Consider the following 23009-nt stretch of genomic DNA (forward strand, 5'->3'; position numbering starts at 1 on the left):
TACGCCCATAATATTGCCCTTTTCTCGTCATCTCGAAATATTATTACTTTGTGTCAAACTTACTGTCTTACTTGAGTGAGCTTGATGTATGGCTTGGCAGGCTGTCTTTTTTGTTTAATGTTAGCGAAGGTGCCTTATATTTGTTGTCCCTGTACCCGTTCTCGTATTTCTTTCGCTGCATTATTGAAATAACGCGGTTTTACAAGTAACGGCACTGAAATATCTAGGTTTTGCAATAAGAATTCAGATATGCGGGGGGGGGGGGGGGTACGTTACTTATGATATAGAAATTTCACGTACGCCTCATTTGGGAGTTTGGTGGTATTCTTTTTTTCCGGAAGTGCTGAGTACCAATTAAGACCTCATATATTGCTAGAAAGGCAAGCTCTGCAGCTGTGTCTCAGGCGACCAAGGTGTGTTGCGAAAAACGTGCTTTATATGGAAGCTCGAATCACTCCACTTGATGCAAGATTGCAACAGCTTGCCGTGCAAACATTTTTAAACCTCTTTAATGCGCTCCTTTCTCATTCGCAGACAGCTTTCATCAAATCTCCAGATTCTTTCTTGAAGCATCTGTGGCGTCGTCATTAAAGGCTCTACGTCATTTTCGGCAAGTCCTTGTTATTGGACATTCACGCTTCTCTTCAGAATTTATTTCCCCAAACCCTGTGTTCCTTTCAACGTGGCCTAATTTCTGATGGACTTTTATCATAAAATGCCAAGTAACTTCCAAAACATATCCTGGAGGGCCTCCTTCAAGACCATCGCATTTTCCTACTCACGTGGTGATTTCTGCGGATGCAATGCAAAATTTTGAAAAAGGCTGGAGAATGCATTTTTTCTCGTCAGCTTAATTGGTCTTTTGCGCTGCGACAGCCTGACTTCACGCCAATGTTTCTCGCGGAATGCCTGGCTATCAAATTGGCTCTTAGAAAACTAAGTACTCAGGATTCAAAACCTATAATATAATATGCCTTGTATATCTGTACGCGTTTGTCGTCTGCCAAACAATCTCCTCTTTGCAGGACATCTTGGTCTCTCGTACCGCGTAGATTATCAGAAGTTCGGCGTCTTTGGGTCAGTGGGCATGCTGAAATTCTTCTGAATGAAACCTCCGACTCTTTCACTTCGGAATATTTATATGTTCCGGTGTTACTAGACGCTCCTCAGTTTTGTTTTATTACTGCAGAACGATTCAAACGCCCGTTAGTCTGAAAAAACTTCGAAACAACGCTCCTACGATCTGAGAAGTTATGGCACTTGCAGTTCACATTGAATACCGCAAAATGCCTTTCCCGTTGATGTGTGATAACCCTCACAAGCTTCAGCTTTAATGTTTCCTCGCTTAAATTATTATCTTCAGAAATTGGGATTCTCAATAACTAACTTATGTGCAAATTTCAATGAACACGAAACAATAGGTCACTTACTTCTCACATGCTGCCGTTTTGCCTCACTCCGCTGAGTCATTTTCGAGGGACCGATGGGTATGCTGGAAGTGGCATTTATTACATGCAGACTTCGGTCGTTTGAACCCAGTAATTAGGTGTGGGCCGCTGCGCTTTTTTTCCACGCTATGTAAATTCATTCCGGCAACCGGAAGGATACGTTGCTAGTGAAGCCGCCAGATGAATACAAATCTTTGTGCATTTCCCACTTTTCTGCTATCTTTAATGTTTTGCTTGTCGAATCGTTTTGCCCTTAAAACTTTTTCCACTTTTTCATGTACGTTTTCCTTCATCTCATTCTTATTTGATTTCTGTATGTTTTAATAAGAATTGAGTTTCAATTTTCATTACAAGGTACAGCGTGGCCAGTCTCCCTTGCGGGTGCGATCCAAGAACTTTTAGGCGACAAGACAAGCTATTCGCTTTCGCAAGCCAGAGTCCTCGGTGAATTCGAACCTGCTGGTGGCCTCAAAGGACACCGGTAACCCTATGAATAGACCGCAGTCCACTTGTCCTCGCGTGGTCACTTCGCCACGCCAGCTGATTCATTAGGCGCGATGCTAACTGCTTGGCGTTTAGCTACTGAAGATATCTCACCTGCTGCCAGCGGCCACAAGCTCTTCTCTGAAGCTCATGTCACTTCAGAGCTGGTTCGTTTGGTTTCCGTTAGGCGATTTGCTCTAGGTAGAGAGCTTCGGCCTGTACACTGGGCGCTGTATTTGATAAAAAAATTTTCATTCTTTATTCTTCTTGTGTTTTGTCCGGTATCGCGGATCTGATAATCGAGAAGATTTCGGCTATTCGAAATCCTACCTCGTTTTCATGAGGTATAATTTGTTCGTTTCGGGAGGAAACGAAGAAATTTTGTTCCGGAATATATTTTGCATGGACGTCACGAGAATGTTAGTCGGAACAATGCGCATTGCAGCGCACTGCACGCAACCTGCCAGCCTGCAGTCGCTGCAACGGTTATTTCTTGTTGACGTGAGCCGTGTTGTTGAAGTTGTAAGAGTGTTCTTCATTTTTTTTTCTCTGGAGTGTGCTGTAACAGCGAAACGAATGAGACCAGGGACGATGAGGTTTTCGGCGAAGGGGAGAACAAGATATCGACGGTGTCAGAGGGACGGCTTGTGCCCACGCTTCGGAGCTCACGAGAGCAGCTAAGGTATCATGAGCATAGTGACCGCACCTGAGCGTGTCACCCTTCACAACAGGAAGATTCATTAACGTCCAATTATGGATTTCTTTATTCCACAGTCTGGTTGACGTGTGAGTTATGTATCTTGAGGGGAAATAAAAAAAAGTTGCGTGATTTTCTTTTTGTCTCCTGAATGTGGCCGTGTACTACCGCGCAACGAGATTCTATGTCACCCGTTATTTGTTTCGGCTCAATGCCAGGCTTTAGTTTCGGAAGGTCCACTTTCGTTATGTCATGGCTGATGTACGAAGCATCATGCTACTTGATAAAACTAGTTCTAACGCACTTCGTGAGTACATCCATCCATCCATCCATCCATCCGTCCGTCCGTCCGTCCGTCCGTCCGTCCGTCCGTCCGTCCGTCCATCCATCCATCCGTCCATCCATCCATCCATCCATCCATCCATCCATCCATCCATCCATCCATCCATCCATACATACATACATACATACATACATACATACATACATACATACATACATACATACATACATACATACATACATACATACATACATAATCCTGGTTATCAGGTGTTGGCACCTCTGTTTTTTTTTTGCTCGGTGCAGGGAAGGGGGATCACCCACGACAAGTGAGTTGCATCAGTTGGACAGGGAGGCATAAAACAGATACGTTTTTGCTGCTTCCTCTTGGTGGTGCAAAGAGCTGTGAAGAAAACTGTAAAGTGCCTCTGATTGATTGATTGATATGAGGAGTTTAACGTATCAATACCAGCATATTATTATGAGAGATGCCATAGTGGAGGACTCTGGAAATGTCGACCCCCTGAGGTTCTTTAAAGTGAACCCAAGTCTGAGCACACAGCCAACTGCATTTCCGCCTCCATCAAAATGCAGCCGCCACAGCCGGGATATGGTCCCGCGACCTGCGGGTCAGCCGTCCAGTACTTTAGCCACTAGACCACCGCGGCGGGGCGATCGAACTGCCCTTAGAGTGCTGAAAAATGCGTTGGATTTAGTAAATCGACCATCACTGTTTTGTATAGTTTGCGATGTGTGAAGAACAAATATGCTGCCAGACAGTGCGTGCGTAATATTCTGCGGCAGTTTTGTGTGCTTTGTCTACCCTCTACACCATATGTATTCGTATATAGACCGGTGAGTTTCGTTTTTAGATTTTGGGCTATTACACAGAGAAAAATATAAAAGTGCTTTTTTTCGTACATATTTGAGCACTGCGTCACTTTTGTGGAATGCAGTACTCACTTCTAACGGGAGAAGCGATAAAGAACCTTGTCATTTTCACGCGGTCGCAGTCATGTTACTCCTCGAGCTGGTGATCCTCTTGTCGCACCCTTAAGCTAGCCTCGATTTCAGATCAGGTCTTCTTCTGCTCCATCAAATTCGCGTTAGATTTCAGTTGACCTTCAAGCCTTCCACTGCCGCCTCTAACGAACTCCACGTTTAGAAAATCCAGCGGTACACAGCTACAAGAGGCAGTCTTCAGCCGTCCAGTCGGTGCTGTTTGGGAGACGGTGGCGCCTTACAAAGCCAGCCGCTCAATCTGACTTCTCTAATGAACTTTCATTGACTTCCCTAATAAACATTACTCATGTCGTCGGTACTACAACCTCATGAGTGTTATTCTTGAAAAAGACAATTTGTCTAACACAATAAGATAGGCCGGGCTGGGTAAGGCTTTGTAGGATCGTGCCCGCGTCGGGCTCGGGCCGATGAGCTTTGGTCTCGTGTCGGGACCGGGCCTGATGCAAGCCCATTTTAGGCCCGGGTTTCATATACCGAGTGTTTGAAGAAATCACAGAAAGGAGGCATCCGCAAGCTACCTGCAGCGTTCTCTTTACTTTACAGATGGAATTTTCAGATGTGCACAAATAACATTACAAACAGCGAATAAATAAGTTGAACAACAAACGCTCTACCAAATATAAAACCATTAACTTATTGCGGATGTTTTCGAAGTGAATGGCAGATGGGCTGTTTGGTGCACCGGTTTTGGTTTCACCAGCTCAATCAGCCAGATTTCATCACCATCATAGCAATTGCCAGTGACCGCCTTTCGAAAATTTCTAAGGGGCTATGAATATTCGTAGGAAGTATATTAATTTGCTCTTTGACTCGACCAGCTATTTTCAGTAGTTAAGAGGTTAACTGTTTTTTTTCTGCAATTACTGTTGTAATTTGTGCAGATAGAAGCTGTCGTGATTCCGTAGAAATATTTCGTGATGCCTTAGAAATATTTCTTAGAAAAATATACTAGAAAATATTTCTTATGAGCAATAGGTACATTAACAATAACCCAAGAATGGACAGTGCCTCATATATGCTCAAAGCACAACTGCTGAAATGGTCCAGGCCGGGCCGGGCTCGGGCTGAACAATCGGCCCGTGCTGTGCTCTAGCGAGCACACGCAAAAGGCTTTGAGGCCCCAACAGCGTGGGACCCTTATTACTTGAAACCTCCTTATTTCTTCCTTCATCCTAAGATATTGCTATCTTAATAGCATGTGTGAGTCATTTGAAAGCAATTCCCTGTTGTTTTTATACTAATTTTAAAGCAATCCCCCGTAGTTTTCTTAATAATTTTGAAGTTCGTTTTTGCTTCATTTATTTTTGTATTTGCCGCCAACCTCTTTTTTTCTACCTTCTATCACTCGCTTTTTAAAATTCTTTTCTCTCTTTCATTTTCTTCGATTTTCATTAGGTTTTTACTCTTTGTTTCTGAATTTGCATATTAAATTTGCTTTTAATTTTCTTTTAACTAAGTGGATTATCTCTTGCAGGTATGAGCCAAATTCACCTAACTTACAAAGCAAAACAAAAGCTCTTGGCCTATGAAATATCGCCATATAGAGCATGAGAATCATCATCACCAAACGTGGTGTCCAGCTCGTGAGTTGGTCGTCCTCACGAGCCATTCGCCTCGGTGATTTGGAACCGGCTGGAGGCCTCGAAGGACATCGGTAGCCCTGTGAGTATACCCTAGCCCTCGTGTACTCTCGTACTAACTTCCGCATAGCAGATGGTTACCTAAGCGCGGCCTAGTCAGTGAGCTCGGCCAGCTAGGCATGGCCTAGTTCATTGCCTAGGCGCGGCCAAGCCTATCAGCTCTACCGGCCGGGCGAGGCCTCGTTAGCACGCCAACTGCTCGACAGAGCTATTGAATATACTTTGGCCATTGCCAATTGCCAGAAGCTCTTCTGTGACACTCACCAGAGATTTGGCTTCAGAGCTCCTTCGTTTTACTTCCATTGAGTGATCAAGAAAATATCGGACACAGGGAAAACAAGTCTCACAACCTATGTCTCCGTTATGCGATGTTTATTTTTTGAGCAGTTTTCTCGGTGAGGGTGCGGTGAGAGTACAAAGCTGGGCGGGAATTTTCAATGACCACAAGTTGTTTTTGTCGATTGATGTCCTTGACGTTGGACATGATTGCTGTGGGTAGCGTTATTCAGCAGGCGTTATCGGCGCAGTCATGGTAGCCATAATATGTGGAGTTTAACGTCCTAAACCAACATGAGAGATGCTGTAGTTGAGGGCTCCGAAAATTTCAACCACCTGGGGTTCTTTAACGTCCACCCAAATCTGTGAACACGGGCCTAGAGCATTTTCACCTCCACTGAAAATGCAGCCGCTGCTGCCACCGGGATTCGATCCCGTGACCTGCAGGTTAGCAGCGAAGTACATTAGCCACTAGACCCCCGCGGCGGGGCAATCGGTAGAGTGGGAAAGCTGCCGCAACACTCCAAAATCACAAAATACTTTTTAATTAATTGTAACATCGCAATACAGCTCCGGCGCTTAACAATACTATGTGTGAGCACCTTTATATAGCTTGGATGTTTTTCACGTTTAGCGAAACAAAACTTTTGTAGGCGAAGACTAGCCACTGGAAATTGCGTAACACGTGTAAAATTATCGTAGCCTTATTTCTCTGTACGTCGACATATGCTTATAACAGTGTTCGTCACTGTGTGTCAATTGTTATTTCCTTACTTGTGCGTTTCAGATTGCAAGAGGATAAGTTACCCGACGGCTCCAGGGCATGAGGTGCACGCCGAGGCCGTAGGGAAGAGCTATCCTTTAGGCAACGAGGGCTACCAGGCATCAGGTATGCAGCGGCAGATGCCACCATCAGTATATAGGGCTATCCAGAATGCCCTGCAGGCGGCTATCCTTGATGCACAGCAGCAACAGCAGCAGTGGTACGCTATGGCAAATCTGGGCTACTATCCAAACGTGACGGGTGCCTTCTACCAGACGTCCGTGGCACCTCGGCAACAGCCACAGCAACAGCAGCAGCAACCACTGTCGCAACAGCAGCAAGAACAGCAGCAGGAACCGCAGCGAAATTTAAGCCAGCAACTGATTCAACAACAGCTACAACAGCAGCAGCATTTGGAAGAACAGCAATGGCTACAACAGGTACAACAAATGCACGAGCAGGTACAACAGCTACTGCAGCAACGAGTACAGCAGCAAGTACAACAGCTTCAGCAGCAGCAACGGCAGGAGCAATACACGCGCCAGGCCCAGATGTACCAGAACTACCCAACGCAGGCCTACGCCATGCCGTACAGCAGCCAGGCGTTATACCAGCAGGCGCCGTACTTCGCGGCTTCCAGAAGCTACGGAGCAGCCCAGACGGGGTACCCGCCGAACGGACCAACGGGGTACTCGGCTAGCTGGCCAGGCGCGTCTACTAGTGCTGGTTAGTATATGTAAATAACGAATTTAATTGAGCATAATGCGGAGAACATCCAAGTGCGATGCTACATATTCACTAAAGCTGTACGTAGTAAACTAAAATTATTTACAGTAGCGTTTCAATACAGGGCCACTCACCATGCTCTCAAGATACAAAAATACTAAACGAGAGCAATACTGTCTCCTGATATTTCTTGTCCTTCTTGCGCACGTCTCTGAAGTTTAGAGCGGTTACTGTGACGTTTATAGTGTACACGCTTTCGATTAGTATATATACACGAAATATCAAAGGTAGTTTGTTTTCTGCTCTGCTTTGCGATGCGGCCCCAATACGCTCTTTCTTGTGTCACATGAATATCGTGAACGTTCAGCCAATAACGCTTGATTTTGTGTGGTTACAACTGTGCAAGCGGTGGGTGTATCCGAGAAGCGTGAAATAGGCCCTAGCGCTTAGTGCTGACATAGTTCACGTGCTCCCAAGAGCTCAGCGGCGAGGAGGGTAGCAAGAGAGAGAAGAAAACTACCCCCTCGTCTTCAAACGCGGGGCGTGGCCCTATAATAGTTTTTTTAAATGCGAAGCATTTCCTAGCGAACTTTATTCAGTTTAGACATATCTATCTATCTATCTATCTATCTATCTATCTATCTATCTATCTATCTATCTATCTATCTATCTATCTATCTATCTATCTATCTATCTATCTATCTATCTATCTATCTATCTATCTATCTATCTATCTATCTATCTATCTATCTATCTATCTATCTATCTATCTATCTATCTATCTATCTATCTATCTATCTATCTATGTATGTATGTATGTATGTATGTATGTATGTATGTATGTATGTATGTATGTATGTATGTATGTATGTATGTATGTATGTATGTATGTATGTATGTATGTATGTATGTATGTATGTATGTATGTATGTATCTAGCCACGTAGGAATTTTAGATTTCCTAGGCGTTTTGATAAAAAGATCAAATCCTTAATAGGTATGACATCAAATGACTGTATGACGAGTTGAAATTACTTGTCATAACATGAATATCAGTTCGTGTATGTCACGAATGACATGATTTACATGTCATGGTCTTGCGGTTCATACAGTGGTTTCGTTCATATAACATATTGAAAAACTGTTGTGGTATGACATGACTGCAAGCACACATAAGTGATAGGCCTAACCTAAACTCATGACACGCATATAACGTAAGACGACGAGTATACGTACCACGCTCATGGTGTGCTCGCGGTCGTTTCACTAGCTTCACATATACCCAATTCGGTAGTGCGTGATGCCAATACATGACGAGGTAAATGACACGTCCAATTATGATAATCATGACACGCATGTGAGGTAAAACATGACTGCATGCTACGCTCATTGCGCGCTCACGGCTGTTTAGCTAGCTTCACATACACCAAAACTGGTATGACGTGACGTGATTGGACAGTAAACACAAATGCCAGGCGCAAACAGGATAATCATGACATGAAAGTTGTGCACGGTAAAATTTACATGACACGCTCATGGTGCACTTTCAGCCCGTTTGAAGCTTCACATACACCTCAGTAGGCGCCGAATGACGTCACTGTAATGCGAACACGCATTACAGGTCCTAACATGTGAATCACGCCATGCTTGTCATGTACGGCATGATTTACATGTCACGCTCATGGTGTCTTTGTGGCTGGTTCGCTAGATTGATATACAACGTATCAGCCTACCACTGTTGTTTGCAAACGTTAGTGGTGCGGTTGTACGCAACTATAAACGACACACTTGCATTTGATCTAGATACGTGAGTGCTCATAACATTTTTACTTGTGTTTACTGTGTACTACCTCCGTTCACCTCGTAACGTTTCGCTGATGCTAAAGTGACATATGCACCTTCCTCCCTCATGATTCGAATGTACACGATTCGCGCTGTTCATGGGATCTGCCAATATTATTCTGCTATATGACGCTGGAAATAAATGTTACGGATTGAATCAAATTGAATAAAATATTATATATCTCTTGTACACTGAAAAGTTATCATCGGCTCATCAGTTCAAGTTATCCAATGGCACTTGATATTTATATCTGGCGCTAAGTTAGAGGAGTAAATATCGGGCAGTATTGCTGGACGAACGCATTGTTAGCAGCAATATCGAAGTTCAGCACTGCACTGGAACTCTTCAGGCGGTTCATTCATCAATCATATGCAGCGACGATATTTTGGCTGAAGGTAGTGCACTGTGCGTCACGAAATGCCTTCTATTTAAAAAAAAAAACTGCGGCTCTAGAAATACATGCACAGTAAGTGTAGAAACATAAACACACATTATAATTAAAATCATATTTAGACCATCAGTTAGGCGGCAAAGAAACGTCATGACAATAAAGAAGTGGCAAATCAAGGGTTTTTTCATTGCTTAAGATATAAAAATAACTGCGGTATTGAGCACATGAAGATGGCAGTTTAGTGCAGTGTTTGCTTACTTTATGCTGCAAAGAGTTGTTGAAAGCGGCTTTGTTACAGAGTGGTGAGTTATATCATGACCGCGGCGAGAGAAGGGGAAAGGTGAACGCTGAATCCACGAGGAACATCAAAACTCACGGATTAATACGGTACATACCTTATGCATTTTGCTGTCAACCAACTTGTCGCAAGCTGACGAAAACGACATGCGTAAACGGCTTTCTATATCAAGTCGGCGTGAATGGAACCTGCCAATAGGTGGGGAAAGGGGGTTGGAGTTATGCAAGTGAATCCCTATATGCTTACGTACACTACGGACTTTAGCAGGCTGGTCTGACGTATGTTTAAGAATCTTAGGTTGACCCAGCCGTCTTACTCAGTTTGCTATACCCGAATCTTGAAGAAAAACGTCGTAAAACTGTGGTAAATGTGTTTACGTAGAATATAAATCTCTTATATTCACTGGCTTGTACTAAACTGAAAGCGACAGCAAGAAGTGACGCAAAGTGTTTAAGGTGAAAAGTTAAGCCCCAAGCAGGACGGACCACATAGAAGAGATGAGGCAAGCGCAGGCTTATAATAGCAAGGCAGTCAGTTTTAAGAAACTTTCATTTTCTAGCGATAATTTCCAGCCATCAAAGAAAACTGCGCGCGTTCACAGCAACAAACCTACCATACATCAAGAGGGCTTCTTTCCTGCTCAATGTGTTGTGAGTGTGAATTGTAAAGCTTGTTATAGCTGTGACAACATTTGCACTTTATGAAATGACTTGAGACGTCGTGGTGGTCCTTTCTTATATTGCGTTCACAGAAAGACATTCAAGAAGTCCGTGGGCCACTTACCAGCAAGCGACCGGGTTTTGGGAGCCTCGGCGTCTCTCACCGCAGAACGCCGACGCCGGTCGCCAAAATTACTACTGCAGTAAGTTTCATTGCGGATTTTCTATGTCATCCTGTCGTCTCAGAGTTGTTATAATACCAGACTTAGCAGCCTTGCAACGGGCACCCACTTCTTGCCTAAGTGCAGTCATACATGCATTGCATAAGGGAATGAGTTGGTCTTGCGTGCAAAATTTTCGTTCGCGTCTGCAATCCGGCCCGGTCCTTTCAGCATATTGCGCACCATGCTCCGATAGCCTCAGCCGCTGACGCGTCGATGCTAAGCTGTTGGTTAACAATAGCTACCTAATGGTTTGCTTAAATAAACGAATGTCAATGCCAAAGTGTTTACACTCCCCCTCCCCCCCCCCCCTTTTTTTTTCTGTAACATAGAAGAGTTTATGGCGCGGTGCTTCAGGACTACTGTGGCGTGTTGCCGTAGCAGATATGACATTGATAAAATGAACGGCAACAGACGGAAAGCGGCTGCATTTCCGATGGAGGCGGAAATGTTGTAGGCCCGTGTGCTCAGATTTGGGCGCACGTTAAAGAACCCCAGGTGGTCTAAATTTCCGGAGCCCTCCACTACGGCGTCTCTCATAATCATATAGTGGTTTTGGGACGTTAAACCCCACATATCAATCAATCAAGACGGAAAAACAGAAAACACTGATGAAATAGTATCTGCTGCCGGGATTTCAACTTGAAACATCTCTATTAACAAAAACATCGCGCTCTGTGCTTTAACTACTATGTCACCTAGGCACACACGCGGCTCTTCACAAACGCGCTTTATATCTTTCGCACAGTCTCTCTCGCATGGTGCTCTCTAGGGGGGGGGGGGGGGCTTGGTGGGGCTGTAGTGTACAACGAAGAGCGCGCCCCAAAGCGCACATCAAGGAACCTTAAATGTGGAGTGGTGGTGCTGCCATCTGCGAGCGAAGTGACGTAATGGGTGCCAACGCTTACTAGCGCTGATTAGCATCGATTGGGCGACGATGCAACTAAAGGTAGGCTCCTAGTTTACGCACATTGGTAAATCGTCTCGATACCAGCGAGGATGCTAAGGAAGAAAACTTGTCTATCTAAGAAACACTGATCTATCTATCTATCTATCTATCTATCTATCTATCTATCTATCTATCTATCTATCTATCTATCTATCTATCTATCTATCTATCTATCTATCTATCTATCTATCTATCTATCTATCTATCTATCTATCTATCTATCTATCTATCTATCTATCTATCTATCTATCTATCTATCTATCTATCTATCTATCTATCTATCTATCTATCTATCTATCTATCTATCTATCTATCTATCCATCCATCCATCCATCCATCCGTCCAAGTATCTATCTATCTATCTATCTATCTATCTATCTATCTATCTATCTATCTATCTATCTATCTATCTATCTATCTATCTATCTATCTATCTATCTATCTATCTATCTATCTATCTATCTATCTATCTATCTATCTATCTATCTATCTATCTATCCGCCTACTACTTTTAGCTCTCCTGGCCATTTCGATAATGGTATCGTTGCGAAATTTGGTACGCCATAACATGATTGTCTGACAAGCGTTAGCGACTAGTCATATCATCAAAATAATGATATGTATGTCATGATTTACATTTGATGCTTTTGCTGCTCTTGCACTGGTTTCATTCACTTGGCATGTTACATAACTCGTATGGTATGATACTACTGCATGACGAGCTTAGGTGACAGGCCCTAACGTGAAAATCATGACATGCACGTCATGTAAGCTATGACTACACGCCACGCTCATGGTGCACTCGCGGTCATTTCACTAGCTTCACATAGAAGAAAATTTGGTATTAGAGACGTGAATGGATGAAGAAGATATATGACTGGTCAAGCGCGATAATAATGACAGTCGTCTCATGTATGAACATGATCGCATGTCCCAATATTGATGCGCTCACGGCCATTTCGCTAGCTTCACATAATCCAAATGTTGTGTTACGTGACGCGAACGGATGACAAAGGTAATAGATTTCCCAAAATGATAATTATGAGATGCATGTTGTGTAAATTATGGCTACATGGTGCGCTCGTAGTGCGCTAGCGGCCGTTTCGCAAGGCTCACATGTACCGAATTGGTTGTGATGTGACGCGAATGGATGACGAAGGTAAATGATAAGTCCAAACATAATAATCATGAGAGGTTTCTCATGTCAAACATGACTACATGGTACGCTCATAGCGTGCTCGCGGCAATTTAGCTAGATCTACATATACAAAGTTTGATATCACGTGACGTAAATAGACAAAGAAGGTAATTGGCACGTCCAAACATGATAATCATAATATGCTTGCCATGTAAAACATTACTACTTGCTACGCTCATGGCGTGCTCGCGGCCGTTTCGCGTTCCACTAGCTCCACGTATACCAAATTTGGTATCACTTGCCATGAATAAACAACGAAGGTAAAGGACACGTCCAAACACATTATTCATGACATGCAAGTCATGTACGGCATAATATGTGCCCACCTGGTAAGGTTGTGTTGATTTTAAAGCGACATGTCAGCCTTCCTTATTCGTGCTTCGCATATAATCGATTCCCACTGTATGTCGCTTCTGCCGATATTTAAAATTTCGCTTCGTGTTATCGGGTGACGGCTCATTGTCGGAGTTGTGAAGCTTCCACATTCACCAACCGTGTTTCTCCGCCGCCGAATGCTTTGAATGTGATAGAAACGATCAATATAACTGCAGAATAAGAATAGTAGAAGCATAACGACGTCCACAGGTGAATCTCATGGCTTGGAATGACGAGACAAAGGCCAGCGGGAAGTGGTACGCCTGCGCGCATTTGTAGTTCAGGCTTCCGATCTGTCTCCCGTGTTTCTGACTCGTAGTATGGTACAGTATGCATGAGCACAGGCGTAGGATAGCCTATTACTCGGGAGTGCACAACCTGGGGTTTCCTCTCCCTATCTTACGATGTTTGGAGGTGTATATTTAGTACTTTCTTTATTACGTGCTTGCTGATGCCATCTTTGCGCGTGATTCACGATACGTTGTATTTAGGTCAAAAACTTCAGCCACTATAGGGTATATGTAATCCAGATCGTTAGTCGTCGCGATGGAGACGTGCCACTAGGCATGAACGTGGGAACATCCAAGTCAAACTGTAATAGATACCGTACAAAGTCACACATATCACTGCCTAATAAGCACTAATTCCGTGAAGATAGTTTTTCCCTTTCATATTTAAACCGATTCTAAGACGGCCCGCCGCAGTACTCTCGTAGCTAGAGCACTGCATGGGCCCGGGCTGGCATTGTTGGATTGTGCCCGGGCAGGGCTCGGGTCGGGCCCGGCCATGGGGCAGGCCCGTATTATGTTCGGGTGTCACGTGGTGGGTTTTTAAGAAATTACAAAAAGGAGGCATCCGGGTGCTGCCTTCGGCGTTTCCTTTACTTTGGCAGAAGGCATCTCAATTGTGTAAAAACTATATTTATGGCAGTAAATAAACTGTACAGTAAACTTTTCCCACAATTTAAAACCGTTAGCTTATTATCCAGGGTATTTTGAGAAGTGAATAGCAGATGGGCTGCTGGGTGCGTCGGTTTCGGTTTCACCAGCTATGTCACCAGATTTTATCGCTCCGCGGTGATCACCAATTGCCGCGTTTAGAAAATTTTGAAGTGACTACTGACTGCTCAGAGGAAGAACGTTAGGTTGCCCGTTTGACTCGACCGGCTATTTCCAGTGGTTAAAAGGTTAGTTGTTTGAATTTCTAGAATCACTGTCGTTATTAGTTCAGATAGAATCAGTCATTAATGCTTTCATCTGTAGCGTCGTCACTGATTCTTCAAAAACGAGTAATTTTCACGAAGCTATCGTTGTAGAAGGTCAACCATTGACGGTGGCAGTTGTTTTCCCACGTGCCTCCTGCGAACCCGGAGTAAGTGTCCTGAGGATCGGACACATTGTGAATTGTAATGTCAAATAACAGCGGAGTTCTTTGGGTGTAGGATAACAGAGCGTTCATCACCAACCAGCTTTCCAGAGACCATCATCCATCGAGGCGCATGTTGGAAACTATGCGAGCAGTGATATCTGCGTTCTGTGAAGAGATGTTTAAGACAGGAGGATGTCTCTAACTTGTCACAAGGAGCTTATGAGCCCGATACCAGTCGTATTGCTGAAAAGACATTCCCGCAGCAGGACATCAATATAACAGGGTTCAACAAAGCCATAAATTTCCGAAATGACTGCAAAGAAGTTGCGCTACCAATGAAATTGGAGAAACATGATGGCAGTGTTGTCATTTATTTGAAGAAAGGAAAAGTTCAACCTTGAGTCACCCATGAAAATATAATTACACCATGGCCTGCTAAAAGGAACCATGTGGACTTGCGAAGCAGTGGGCCTAACACTCACACTGGTGGTGACCTTGACGCTGGCGCTCAGCGTGGGGTTGCGCGGGAGAGAAACCTGGGGAGGCGCAAAGCACGCAGTCGTGGACCGGTGTTGATTACTTGAACATGCCGATCACTAATCGCTGCTAATGGGCAATGAGATACAAAATACTCTAAATGGACACAGAGACCCGCAGTCTGCTTTTGGAGACCGCGCACGCTGCGATTATTTATTGTTAACAGCGCACAGAAAAAGCCTCCCACCGGCAATACCTTAGAGGTAGAGATCCAGTGCTTCTATATATGGTGTGGCCAGTGAACGCTTGTGCAGCGCGATCAGTCGTTTTTTTAGTCAACAAACTCGCTAGCAGACGGTGCCTGCGTCGGCGGTCCGAGGCGAGAGAGGGGGAGTGGACGCGCATGCGCCATAAGGATAGCCACGCCGCACACCGGATTGAGCTCCACCCTAATCTGCTTCACATCTGGAACGGACATGCAGAGAATATCGGCAATGATAAAATTTCAGAAGTAATACGGGAAACATGTATGACCAGAACTTTGGTTGTGTTTGTCGCATCTTGGAAGGGAGCAGAAGAATACCCCTCAATGTCCAACTTGAAGAGGGAGCTGAAGACGAAGACACCATTGGCATCCGTTTTCCCTTCAACAAGGCCACAACTTTCAAAAACGGCAACTGGCCTGAATGGCTTCTGCCATATCAGCAATATGCACACCTCAATTCGAGTGACCTGCATAGATGCTGTCGTCATGGTGGTCTGTGAGCGGTTGTGGTCACCTATGTGAGCGGTTGTGGTCACCTACGTGTTAAACGAGTGCGCAGCAGTAGTGATGCTTGGGCGTATTTTCGCTCAATGGTCACTGAACAGCTAATGCAAAGGAGTTCTGCGGAACTCCACAAGCTGGCGGAATGATTAAGGAAGCGAAACAAAACAACCACCCGTTTGTAGCACGAAGCCACAAAAAATTCGTTCGCATTCCCAGAAAGAAAAGTCTCTTGGTTGCCGAAATATGCGTCCTGGTCCACGGTCAGGACAGCGTCGTCCTGGTCCGAGATAAGGACTCCAGATCAGGACGAGATGTCCGGCAAATAAGAGGCTCTGCTTTCTGAAAAATCCGTACGGATTTCTTCCCTCAACAGCTATAACACATTTCCAAAAGACAGTGTGTCCCGCTCGAAGCTGCTTCAAGTCGGCAGTGTCTACAGTGTTTGTGCCTGTGGCTGCGTGGGAGACTTTACCGTGAAAGGGTATATTGTCATCGTTAAATGTGTGCAGTGGCATTGCGGCCAACGCATCTCTGGTTGCTTTCCATTTTTTATCGCACAGAGTTTCATACTTCGATAAGGAACTAACACTAAAGAAACTCAAGATAGTCATGAACTGAAGTCGAGACTTTTGAAGCACCAGCACAGTGTCGACACATTGCTTTAGGACTTCTCTACACTTATGTGAATATTGTGAAAATCGTGGGTGAGTGTTATTTTATTGTGGGGAAGATTTGTGGAAGGATGATACGCACTGTAAAACGCTGCCTGCGAATAACATTAGGAAACGATAGTGAAATAATCAGGGTGAAGGATGAAAAAAGTGTGTGTGGCACGGATGTAAGAGCTTATTCTGTCCTTGTCCGGTCCGCCATGTATTATTTCGCGCTGGTAAACCTCAAGGACTGAAAAGATGACGAAGGGTAGTGGGGCAGAAGCACGTTTGTTGTTGGACTGCTCGAACGTACGCCATGTTGTAGACGACACTGCGCTGAGATACAATAAAGGCCCCAGAGAGGTTTTGTTCCAAAAACACGGATTTCAAAGATCGAAGGCTGTCACAAGAAGGCGACGCGATACGCATCTTCAGGGAAAATAGTCTCAGCATATCCACGGAATGAATATGATGAGTGGGGAGAAGCGTCCATCCGCCAATCCGTCCTTCTGTTCAGTTGTCTCTCTGTCCCCTCATTAACTATACGAAATTGTCTGTTCATCCTTCCATGCGTCTGTCTGTCTTTCTGTCAACTATACGAAAACCACTAACGCCATCTAATGATATTGTTTCGAAGGGCATAAACACAAAACTCCATCTATTGAACAATTCAAAAACTAGAGGTGGCTACAACAACAACAGCAGCAACAACAACAACAACAACAACAACAACAACAACAACAACAACAACAAGTACTACTACTACTACTACTACTACTACTACTACTACTACTACTACTACTACTACTACTACTACTACTACTACTGCAGAGCAGGGAGTAACCCACACCATAAGGAGCTTCGCCCCTAAAACGAGGATGGTGACACGCTTGTTAATAGGTGTAGCTCGCGTTGACAGAATATGAAACTGTATTGGCGGCTACTAGAGAAGAAGGGTGTGTAAAATAACCTTCTTGTTTTGAGCTCGAACACATAGTATACCTTGGAGACAGCCGAGGAGCCAACGTGACAGCTTTAATTTTTTAACGCTGCCCAGCATGATGTACCTCTGCTAGAAATAGCTAGAGCATGTTTGTAGGGGTGAAGATCCTTTTACTATAACCCTGCCCTGCGTCAGGAATAAACAGCAGATTCTCCTGAATATTATAATAAGTGACGCTGTCTCGTCACCATTCCTCGACTCAGTTCCTAGATGACGCTGGTCCAATGAAACTATGTCATCAGACAGACAGACAGACAGACAGACAGACAGACAGACAGACAGACAGACAGACAGACAGACAGACAGACAGACAGACAGACAGACAGACAGACAGACAGACAGACAGACAGACAGACAGACAGACAGACAGACAGACAGACAGATGGACGGACGAATTGATGCACGCGCGAATGGAAGGAGAGACGGATGGTTGCACGGACGGACGCACGGATGGATGCACGGAAGGACGGCAGAAAGCACGCACGCATGAACAGAGGGATATACGGGTAGACAGGTGAACAGATGCACGGACGGACAGACCAACAAACGCATGAACGAACGCATGGACGGACGAATGCTTCGCCTCACTCATCATTTCACTCCGTGGATATGCTGTGGTTTTTTTATTGCATGGCATAATAAATTGCACCTGTGGTCTCTATCTCTTCGCGTCCAAGTGTATTATGCGCAAGTTTCCAGGAGACATGTTATTTTACTCGACAGCCATGGCTCGCATGCAATTTATGTAGACTCAAAATATGTGTCTGACATTTTCCCCACCCTATGTGGGTCAAGTTTGCAGTGGCTCTTTGAAATGCAAACAAATAAAATTGTGTGGTTAGCACTGCGTACATGAGACAGCCGGCTATGACTACAAATATAATATTTATTACTTTGCAAATATTTCCCAAAAGTGTTACGGGCGTAAATAACCGAAAATGCACAAAGTGCACCAGGTAAAGTCGTGACACTGAAAGAAGTTACAAAAGGCTTCACAAACTATATATTGTGTGAAAAAAAGATACCTTCACCGAAGTGTGGGCTGTGCCTCGTTTATGTTCAAGACGAAACTGGCTGAAACGCGCCCGGCCAGGCCGGGCCCAGACCATGCGGGTCGGGCCTTGTAGGGCCGTATTAAAAAACACTGGGCCGGGTTCGGGCGGGGTAGAGTATGAAGCTTTTGCTTCCCGGTCGGGTTCGGGCCAGAAAAATCGGCTTGTGCACTACTCTCCTAGTGGCTACGGTGCATGACTGCTGACCTGCAGGCCATGGAATCGAATCCCGGCTCCGGTGGCTGCATTATCATTTAAGGCGAAGATGTTGTAGACCCGTGTGCTCAGCCTTCTCTGCACACTAAAGAAACCCGGCTGGTCAAAATTTTTTTCACATACTAATGTGGTTTTGGGACATTAAACCCCACATATCAATCAATCGATTCCATTGATGGAATGATCTGCCATGTTTTTTTTTTCCGCATGCAACTGTGCTTTCTTGCTTTCTTTTTTTTTTTTGTTACGGTGTCGCTGCAGTGTTCATACAGGGTGATGGGACTTCGCAGCATGTTTTTGAGACAGGGAAGCTCTTATTTTTTGCATGGCCCTCTGGAACGCGTTGTAAAGAAATATACAAATAAATACGTTAAAAATCATGAGAGTGATAAAGTATTTATCACGAGTGCCGTTTATTGAAAAAATCATTTGTTTGGGCGTGTGTACATTGTGCTTGAGGAAAACGCCGCAATACCGAGACAGAAAACAGGCATAGAAGCGAAAAAAACCCAGTGAAAATCAACACACAATGCAAAGTAGAGGGCACACAATGTCACCAGACACAAATCATAGGATGAAAGAGTTCTCGTATTTCTATTGACTGCTTTTTCTCGCGCTGGCGCGGATAACAAAATAAATAATGAGACACCTTGAAGAAATCACTCACGAAATTTTCAGGATTGTATAGGTCCTGATGACTGATTTCTTCAAGGTGTCAATTTCTTCATATTGAAATTGGTGATGAAACTGAAAAAAAAAACTATGTATAAGTATACTTGAATGCCTTCAGAAGTAGATGCATTTCTTTTTGAATGAATAAATGAAAATTGATTCAATATATTTCTAAAATTGTTACACCTAAACTTCGCCATTCATTATATGATACCAGACTACAAAAGAATTTCGTGTTACCAAAGTCGAAAACCCACTATGGTTTGTCTATGTTAAGTTCAATTCTGCCAAAATTCTTGAATACCTTATTTATGACCGCCTGAATACTTTGTCTTATCAAGCCATCCGAAAAGCAATATTCAGCAATGTGCGAAGTCTTAGTCAGAAGGTGTTTTCAGATTCATAGCTTCATAGATTGTGAATATGTGTTGCTCTTCCGTACTCGCAGTACAGTTGCTAATTAAGAATTATTAGTCTGTAATGCCACTTTATTTCTTTTTTATTTGTTTTGTAATAAAGAGTGTTTTGTATGAGCCTTCCCTGCTGTACTTCTCTTTGGTAGTGTGCTTTCTGCAGTCATGTATGAATGGCGAGGCCCGTTTAGCGGCTTTGAGTTCGCAGCTTTTTTTCTCGTCATCCCCTGTTTTTGCATACAAGTTTAAATAAAGGCATGGTTGATTGATTGATTGAAATAGGTTGAAAGTTTGGTGGCAGTTTTGCGCGCCCTCTACTTTTTTTGTGCCTTGACTTTTCAGCGGTAGTTTTCGTTTCAGAATTGAACCAACTGGCCTTGGCAATGCAGGCTTACAAGGTATACAGAAACATGTGTGATTGTCAGTTTCATTTGTGCAGGCAACACCTACCCAAGACGAAGCAGATACCCACCAGGCTTCCGCTTTTTCCGCCCAAACAATCCGGCCGGCTACCAGACGCAGAGCTACAGGCAAAGATACCCGCCACCGGGGGTCTACCAAGTGCAGCCCCGTTATCCCCAAAATCGATAGACGTCTGATCCACCCGATGCACAAACCACGGAGACGTCAAAAAGAGAACCGAGCCTGAAGGGTCATCACACCAACGTAATAAAGTAGTAACATTCCGAGGCACAGAAAAGCTCTTCTCTTTATGACACAGATGAATAACAGCAGTTTGACTGAAACACCTGCCTTCGCGTTATTTAAAAAAAAAAGTTGTATTAAACGAAGCATATAATCGGAAACCAAGCTCTTAGATTCGGGGGTAAACTGATACTCGAAGTAGAACGGCAGGAGTCTACAAAATGTGCGGAAGGTCCACTATAGAAGCGAAATGGTTTCCGCCTAAATTTGAAAATACAGACGAAAGCGAGCTCCGTGCCAGTGCTGCCTTTGCAGATTTGAACAACACGGTGATGACAAGAGAAGCAATTGGAGGTGGACATAATTACAACCTATTAATAAAGCGAAGCTGTACAGGGCTGTGCTGCGTAAGTGTGCGCGCAAAAAGACCTAGCCCAGGTATGTCTCGCAAAAATTAGGGCGAATCTCACAGCGGGTCCCTGGCCCTCTAAATGTGAAGTAGTCTTTGCCGGGCGTATGTGCCACATGAGGTGCGTTAACCCCTCACCTAGCACTGGTCCACTGAAAACTAAGAAGGGATCACAGGGGCGGGAAGCATCGATCACGAAACAAACAAGCGCATACATCAAGCCCCGCCAGGCAACGCACGTCACAGCAAAAAGACACTGTCATTCAAACAGGAAACTTCGAAGGCGCATGCACAGAATTTAAAAGCGACTTTCTGGGCAGGCTTTCGGGTTTAGTTTCAAGTTGTGTGATTGGCTAATGTTGTAAATTTTCTGTCACTTGCATATGGTTTGCTGAAACAGCCTGTATGGTCATCCACCTTAAAAGGATGGAGTAATTCCTGCTATGTTTTTTTTTTCACAGCTGCAACTTCGACAACATCGTGCACACGGAATATGCACGAGAAATAGGGCTTTGCGTTGTGCGATGTTCTACATTCGAGTCTGGACGCATGAAGCTGGTCTAACTGACATGATGCAATTTACACGCAGCACAGGCCAACTTCGGGCTTTCCGCTTCCAGGTGGCTGTTATGCACTTTATCCTATCGATGTCATTAGTTACCACGCATCAGATTGTGAGCGATTATTTCGCAGCGTGTGGGTGGAGCTTGCAAGTATTCTCACGTGGGAATCAACTACAGAAGTTCCTGTGCGGCTGCTGCCATGGCATACCTCTGAGCATCCACTCAGCGGTGCGTAATCGTTACGACAAAGTACGACCGACGTATGCGTTTCGCAAATCTGCTGCGTTAAAGCAAGAACAGAGCAAGTCGGGCCGCCGACCATCGAGGGAATGGGCAAGATAGAGATAGAACTGATAATTATATTAAATTGAGTTTATTTTGACATCACGCGAGACATTAAAAATTCACAATACTAAGCCCTCGAAAAGAAAGCAAAAAAAATTAACCCCGTATTTTCATGTAATCTGCAAATGTCGTGAAAAGACGATAGTCTTGGGTGGTAAGAGAGTGAACAAAACATTTATTTCGTGTTCTATGTTCTTGATAGATAGATATGTGGAGTTGAACGTCCCAAAACCACCATATTGTTATGAGAGACGCCGTAGGGGAGGGCTCCAGAAATTTCGCCCACCTGGGGTTCTTTAACGTGCATCTAAACCTGAGCACACGGGCCTACAACATTTCCGCCTCCATCAGAAATGCAGCCGCCACAGCCGGGATTCGATCCCGCAACCTGCGCGTCAGCAGCCAAGTACCTTAGCCACTAGACCACTGAGCTATTTGATGTTCTGCGCAAGAAAATCGGTCGGTGCATGGTGTTCCGGAGGCGCTGCGTTAGAACGCCTCGAGCGTGCAGCGTAAGCGAAACGAGCGCATCAAGTTACGTCACACACGAGACATGAGTGCTGTCTGGCAGTTTTTTTTTTAGAAAACAAAGCGCGTGGCCTTGAGCCGTCTCAGGGGGATAAGTTGTAGAACGCAAGGTGAAGGGTAGGGGCCACCAGCGTGTTTTCTTAGCAAATCGTTGGAAACACTCGCCTTCCCGTGGAAGCGTTGCGTGGTCAGCGTAGCGGGATAAGCGCTATGGTCTTTAGAATTACTTATGCATGCTTTTTCTTGTAAAAGACGAATATGCAGAATACATACGTGTGGTTATGGTGCCTCAGATATGCGCAATAATTGCTTATTGGTTGACAATAGCACGCGTATAAATGCTCATCCTCGAGCAACGTTGGTGGTTGCTTCGGATGGGGTTGGCCGTTTGGAGTATCGGCTGGTGCTTCTTAAAGCACCCGATTCGCTGTAACGGTGGACAAACATACAAATGTACAGACAGAGAGAACAAAGTTTTTGCGTCGAAAGTCCCTAAGAAAGACTATGGTCTTGAAAATTAGGGCTCGACGAAGGCTTTCGCACCATTTTTGCGTTCAAGTTTAGACTGCGCGAAATCAATTTGCACTGGCACCAGTGAAATAAATAACCTACGACGCAGACCGCG

General features: G+C 44.4%; 2 protein-coding genes across 4 annotated transcripts in view; both read left to right on the forward strand.

The window, feature by feature from the left end:
• Positions 1-5543, forward strand: part of LOC142776279 (uncharacterized) — a 28458-nt gene extending 22915 nt beyond the window's left edge. The window contains exon 8 of one of the 3 annotated variants that reach the window (XR_012887417.1): positions 5408-5447. Coding sequence is in view for 1 of the 3 variants with exons in the window: in XM_075879651.1 (XP_075735766.1) it covers positions 5408-5413 (6 nt within the window). In the remaining 2 variants the exon portion in view is untranslated. Of the gene's footprint in view, positions 1-5407 lie in introns of all 3 variants that reach the window. The other 2 variants (XR_012887416.1, XM_075879651.1) reach the window with 2 other exon arrangements.
• LOC142776278 (uncharacterized) lies at positions 5461-20594 on the forward strand. Its single transcript, XM_075879649.1, has 4 exons — positions 5461-5595; positions 6637-7338; positions 10621-10731; positions 20334-20594. Exons 2-4 carry the CDS (start codon positions 6741-6743, stop codon positions 20483-20485), a joined length of 861 nt encoding a protein of 286 aa, XP_075735764.1. The 5' UTR covers positions 5461-5595; positions 6637-6740; the 3' UTR covers positions 20486-20594.
• The last annotated feature ends 2415 nt before the right edge of the window (positions 20595-23009 follow it).

The sequence above is a fragment of the Rhipicephalus microplus genome, chromosome X (assembly GCF_043290135.1).
Source record: "Rhipicephalus microplus isolate Deutch F79 chromosome X, USDA_Rmic, whole genome shotgun sequence".
Lineage (NCBI taxonomy): Eukaryota > Metazoa > Arthropoda > Arachnida > Ixodida > Ixodidae > Rhipicephalus > Rhipicephalus microplus.

What these genes read in the sequence shown, in the direction of transcription:
- LOC142776278 (XM_075879649.1), top strand. Translation starts at nt 6,741, where the DNA reads ATGCAGCGGCAGATGCCACCATCAGTATATAGGGCTATCCAGAATGCC. An exon ending in AGGCGCGTCTACTAGTGCTG is followed by an intron (nt 7,339 to 10,620) that starts GTTAGTATATGT and finishes TTGCGTTCACAG; the next exon opens with AAAGACATTCAAGAAGTCCG. An exon ending in TCGCCAAAATTACTACTGCA is followed by an intron (nt 10,732 to 20,333) that starts GTAAGTTTCATT and finishes TCATTTGTGCAG; the next exon opens with GCAACACCTACCCAAGACGA.